The following is a 6,401-nucleotide window of genomic DNA, read 5'->3' as shown; positions in this document are numbered from 1 at the left end:
ATACTAATATTTTTTAGCATTTTCATCAGGATTTAAACCATAATCACCCCACTCGTTCATCGTTAACTATTAGTCCGCACCCTTAAATCGTATTTATTAGGATTAAGATATGCATCAACGCTAACTGATTTTCAGGGGTAAGAAGAAGGCAGGTATATCTCAAGGTGCTTGATGTGACCATTGCTCCAGACCAAACCCTTTTAGCACAGCGTAAATAGATCTGATAGATGGATTGTCTCATCTCATCTGTTCTAGCTTTGGTGGTAACTGTCGTGGTCACTAGCGTCACCTGGTGATAGGAATGCAAGCTGACCCAAACACCACAGTTTTCAACCAAAAAAAAAAAAATGAGGACCGCCTAAGTAGTGATACCACCCATCACCATTCAGGTTGAACTTCTTTGAAATGAGTTCAAAGGGATTCACCAGGACCATGGCATCCACTCTTTGACCTGCCAATATGCATCTAAAATGACAGTTACAAGGCATACAAGTCACAGCAAGGCTAAAAGTACAAAATCCCTCGATGCATATTATACCTGTGGCCAATTCCCAGAGGGGAAAAGGGTGAAGTTATATAAAGATTTACAAGCTTACACCGAGATATCAAAGCCACTTACAGCAAAGGTACATGGGCTTTAGCAACATGCAATTTATCATCATCTATCATACCTACTACCAACTATCCATCCAGCAGGATATTTTCTCTTTAACCAAAAATAAATAAATGGGAACAGAAATGAGCTTTTTTATGTTACACATTTCCGCTCAATGCCATAACATTTCTCCTATTCCACTGCCCTTACCTGTCTACCATCCCTCTGCAAGATCATGGTTGCAACTGCTCCACCACCATTGGACTTGGTAAAACCCAATGATGTTACATAACATACAAAAAGATCCAGAAGTTGGTCAACTTTTCATTGAAAAGATAACTTAAGAAGCTCGTTAACTTTTTCATTGAAACGCCACCTTAAGAAGTTGATCAACTAGTCATACATGCTGTTAAAAGTAACCCTCTTCTGTGTGTTTTCTTCTCTCCAATTGTTCGCAGTCCTCTGTTCATCACTTTGAAACCTTGAGCTTTTGTACCTCGGCACATGTTGTGAAGAACTTTCCCTCTTGCGCGAACCAGAATAAAAGGTACTATTACCTCTACTAGGTCTTCCAAAATCCACATTTCTGTCGTTACTCTGCCTTGGTTGTTGCTGATAATCCCAAGAAGTGCCCTCAGATCCTCTCCGTCTTCTGTCCTTTGAGGTTGTTCCACCACCTCGACTAAAATTCCTGTTCCAGCGAGAGCCATAGTCTGAATTCCGCTGCTCATGCCCTCCAGTATTCCAACAGGTTTGACCCCAGGAACCAACGCTATTATCAACCCATTCGTTTCCTTTAGCACCAGAAACACATGCACCACTTCGATACCACAAATTGCTGAAACTGTTATCAACACAAGCATATCCATTCTGATAATTCATCCCACTGTTCCAACCCCACGACTCATTTCCACAGCCTCCCCAGGCAGTACCCTTCAAGATGCCCTGGGTTTTTGGGGAACTCCTTTCCCACGGATTATCATTTTTGATGTTTACAGGGGTATACCATTCATTCCAAGTCTGCTTCGTATCCTCAATAGAAGCACTTTCCCAAGGATTTTCACGATTGCCAACAGGCTTTGAGTCCTGCACATTGCCACTTTCCCAAGGATTTTCACCATTAGCAGCAGTTTTAGAGCCCTGCACATTACCACTTCCCCAAGGGTTTTCACCATTATCAGCAGTTTTATCCTCCCATACCAGGGTGCATCCAGGATCTAAGTTGTTCTCAGACTTGACAGAGTTCTTAACTTCATTAGGGTTGAAATATTCTCTGTCCAAATCTAATATCAGCTCCGGATCGATAGCTGAGTCCCAATCAACTTTATCAATGTACAAATCTGGATTGGGAGGAGGATTCTGAGGGGGAAAACCAGAAATCTTCGCCCAATATCTCCTTTTTGCAACGTTGAATGCTTCTTGACCTGCAGAGTCATCCCACTTAACCACATTTTCATAACAGTCCATATATGTTTTTGCACTCACAACCTTGTGCCAGGGAATCCCGGCTACTCTGCAGAAATCTATCTCCCATAATGGGGCACTGTTTTCCTGGATAGCTTTAAAAGGCCAAAAAGAAGAAGTTATCAGATTCTGTAGATAATACACGACTTAATAGCATATATTTTATGTGAAATAGACTTCTAATTTAATTTTAAAAGAAAGAAGAAGAAGAAGAAGCTGAAGGAAACATATGAAGAGATGTATTTTATTAAAATGACAACTTCCACAACAATCAGAATTCCAAGCATGTCTATCAAGATCTTTACATACACACACACATGTATATGAGTGTGCATAACTTTTTAAAGCACAGAATCTAGACACACAAATTTCAGAGGAATATTGGAGCTGGGTCAGCTGGCTTCAACACTTACAACCTTCTACCAACTCCACTTAAATACCAGACTTGGTTCACGAGTTAGGATTTGAGTCGTGACTTGTGCCAACCACAATCTCGAGCCCTACTGCCTTTTGCCCTGAACTAAATCCTCTGAGGCAGGAAATTCGCTATTCAATGCTTGTTATTTTCCAAGTCAAAACAATGACAGACTGAAACACGAACCAATTTCCTTATAGAGAAGGTATACATGTCTCCCTATTTACAGATTCAGCTATTTCCCCTTTCGACATTTCTACTTTATATTATTCCCAGACAAGCAACTCACATGCTTTTTAAATATCTACCTTCCTAAAATAATTGCAGTCCGAAAAGTGATCATGACAGACTTTGAAGCAATAACAGTCTCAAAAGATAAGAATGACAATCAAACATTTCTAGAAGCTGATTCACACGGGAAAAGTTAAAAAGAGAAAGGTCTTCCTCATAAGCTAACTGGTAGAACAATTTAATAATTTGACAGAGGATCACAAGTCCCAACTAAAGGGGGTGAATCATTTTAAATTCTTAGTTACAGCTTCAGGGACTTGTGAAAGACAAGCTTCATCCTATAGAATGTAAAATACTGTATCTTACAAAATATTTCAAAAGGAGGCCAAAAGTAAACTACTCGATGGCATCACTGTTTGATGTGAACTTCACATGCTATCAACCAATTTTACCAGGTGTAAGTAGTCAAGGTATCTGTTCTAAGAACTTAAAAGGCACAGCAACATAGCTCTCATCGTTTTCCTAAATACAGAACTGGGAAAATAAATAAAGTCACAGTTCTTACAGAAGCGATTCAATATGATATGTGAAATTCTAGGAAGATGATAATATGTAAATGGCCAAAAAGGGTATCAATAATCAGAGCTATTAGACACTGATAACTGATAACTCCCCCACCCCCTACACACGTAGTTCAATAACTCTACAACAACAACATACCCAGTGTAATCAACAAAATTAACTTATCATATTTGACAGTTCTCATCATCATTAAGACTAGAAGTATATTGGTCAAAAGCGCAACGGTCACAGCTTCCAACAGATGGAGTTGTTTAGGGGTCAGAATTTTTTTTTAAAAAAGAACAAAGTTAACAGGCAAATAAAAACAAATCTTTGCAAATGACTATGGGGACTTAGCAATGACAACACATTCTAATGGGAAATGAGCGATTAGGGGAAAGTATGGGATGTATGGAAATTGAATTTCAGGAACAACAAATGGCTCCACTGAGTAACCCACTGGCGCCTATAAGGAAGCTTTGGGAGGAATTCTACCACCAGGTATACATGGCAGAGAAAGAAGAAGATGGTCTATCCACGGTATTAAGGTATAACTCCAAAATTTTTTTCAGATTTGTTCACCTATTCCTACACAAAGAGATATCCATAACTGAATGCAAAACTGTAGAAGAAAGAAATTGAACATGAGGAATATATTTAATCGACAGATCGATTGAATGGATCTATCATGGTCAGATATTCAGCTACTTTAACCATAAAACTAGATGCTTACAAATATTAAATTCCTCGTCTAATCTGACTTTAGTAAATGATGTCAACTCTTTTGTAGATTTCACATATTACTAGCAATGAAGTAATTTGATCATTTTGCTGCCATATCTTGAAGTGCCTTAGTGAAGTTCTCAGTGAAATTATTAACATCACTTATTACTCAAAAGAGAAAAAGACTAGAAGTTTTAAATATTAGAGAAGCTAGCACAATTTTTTTTTTTTAAAAAACCATCAGTAAGATAAACACCATCTAAAAGAATCTTGTGATGGGCAATCTGTTACATTTTAAAAAAAGAGAATCTTGTATGGACAAATATCATGGAGAAAAGAAAAAATAGTCAATCTAGTGTCTCCACTGGATAAGTAACAACAACACGTTCACGTTATCAGTAAAATATTCTATCACCAGCTACGAAATAAAACATAACCATACAGCCACCCATTTCCGTAAAATAACAAGTTTTTCCTTTTCCAGAATATCGTTCATTTATGTTCGACCAGACTGTATTTAATCCTTCACTCAAATAATAAAAACAAACGGAATAAGAAAGGAAAAATGTGCAGTGTTGACAATATCAACTGGGCAAATGGCCTACCACTTATGAATAGGACTAGCCACGTCCTTGTGTAAAAATATGTTTGGTGCTTCATACGGGAAACAACCCCTTCCTAGTTGTTTATGATCATGAATTGATTTTAATTTTCCTGTTTTCCATCTCCTCTTGGGAATTCCTCAATTTGTTCCAATGTTGTTTGCTGGGGCAGAGATAGGTAGTGGTCAGGGGGTTCGGACAAACCCCTTCGCCGGAAAATTACATTGTACATATACGGTTAAATCTGCATATTAGGTATATATATCATAAAATGAACTGCCCCAACACTTACCTATAGCTTGGTTCAGCGGTGAAGGCGGTGCAATGGGTCACTGGTTCCATTCCCCCAGATAACAATTTTAAGACTTCTATTTCCCTATTCTAGGTACCCACGCCCCACAACTATCTTACATAGGATACAACTTCTCGTGAATCGTGACTTTTTTTTATGATAAGGGTAACTGAATCGTGACTTATTTAATTAATACAATGTTTAGATAGATTATATTGTTTATTACATAATATTACATGTCAACAATTTAAATGGTTAGGGGGAGAGGTTCTATGAAAAGGTAGGGTAAACGACAAAATAGCATTATTATCAATAATAAGACAAAATAAGAATAACAACACAATCACGCCCAATCAGTCGTTACACAAATTGGGACAGGTGTTTTCGTCGTTAAGCAGCAATGATCCGTTACACAAAAATGGAACTTTTCGGTGTTAATGATGGATTAAACATACCAACAATGAAAACAATAAAGTTAAATAAACTAACGATTGGGGCAGTGGTTTTCGTCGTTAACTAACGATTCGTTACACAAAAAGGGGACTTTTCGGTGTTAATGATGGATTTCAACATACCAACAATGAAAACAATAAAATTAAACTAACAATCAAAAACAAACAATTTTTTAAAACTAATAAAACAGTACATACAATGGGTAATAACCATCCAAACAAAGTGTAAATCTTGTTCTTTAATGGATCCTATACAGTCCACACACACAGACGCAATCCCAGATGAAAAAAATTAATCAAACAAAAGAAAACCCAACAAAATTCACCGAATTCTTGATCAAAAAAACACCACCGGCAATAATCATTACAGAAAAATAATTGATAATCAACAAATAGCATGAACCAGTACCTAAAAAGAGAAAAAAAAAAGACAGATGAGTACCATGATAAGGAGATTGGTTGTACTGGTACGGCTGAGAAGGGGGAAGATCTTCCTGCTTGTACTTTTTTCTGGGTATCCATCTTCTTCTGTTCCAATTCCCCATTTTTGAAACTCAAAAACAAGAGTTTCTTTTCAGTCGGCAAAAGGGAAATACTCAGATTTAAGATGTTTTTAGGGCTTTTTAGTACTGAGAAATTGCTTTAATTCGCGCACACACAATACATGTTTGAAACCGATAATTAGTAAATTAATTGTGTGTTTATATATTAGTAAGAAAAATTGAACATGAACATCATCAATGGGCCAAACCGACTTGATAGGTGATGATGGGCTTTGCCACTTTTATTGCAAGTTTATGCTAGGAATGTTTCTAATTTGGGATTAATATTTATCGGATACATCGAAATATATGTATTTTATCATTAGATATATTCTAAAATAAGCATACGTGGAAAGAGATGGAGAGAGAAATATGAAGGAGGCGAGCAAGAGAATTAATTTACATAAGGTACATGTGAATGTGAATCATATATATATCTGGAATATAATTACGTTCTGAAAAATAAGTACAGGGTGAGAGAGACGAGCAAGATAGGAGAGAGTTATTGTATTTCATATAATAAA

At 37.0% G+C, this 6,401-nt stretch overlaps 1 protein-coding gene across 1 annotated transcript; it reads right to left on the bottom strand.

Moving 5' to 3' along the window:
- Nucleotides 1-505: 505 nt before the first annotated feature.
- On the bottom strand, nucleotides 506-6,174 carry LOC104647318 (uncharacterized). The gene is made up of 2 exons (XM_010322541.4): nucleotides 5,778-6,174; nucleotides 506-2,154 (listed from the first exon to the last, which is right to left on the bottom strand). The coding sequence occupies exons 1-2, from the start codon at nucleotides 5,878-5,880 to the stop codon at nucleotides 989-991; spliced, it is 1,269 nt and encodes a 422-aa protein (XP_010320843.1). The 5' UTR covers nucleotides 5,881-6,174; the 3' UTR covers nucleotides 506-988.
- Between the last annotated feature and the right edge of the window lie 227 nt (nucleotides 6,175-6,401).

The sequence above is a fragment of the Solanum lycopersicum genome, chromosome 1, assembly GCF_036512215.1.
Source record: "Solanum lycopersicum chromosome 1, SLM_r2.1".
Taxonomy (NCBI): domain Eukaryota; kingdom Viridiplantae; phylum Streptophyta; class Magnoliopsida; order Solanales; family Solanaceae; genus Solanum; species Solanum lycopersicum.
Note: the sequence above shows the minus strand (reverse complement) of the source record. Positions and strands in the feature narration are given on the sequence as shown.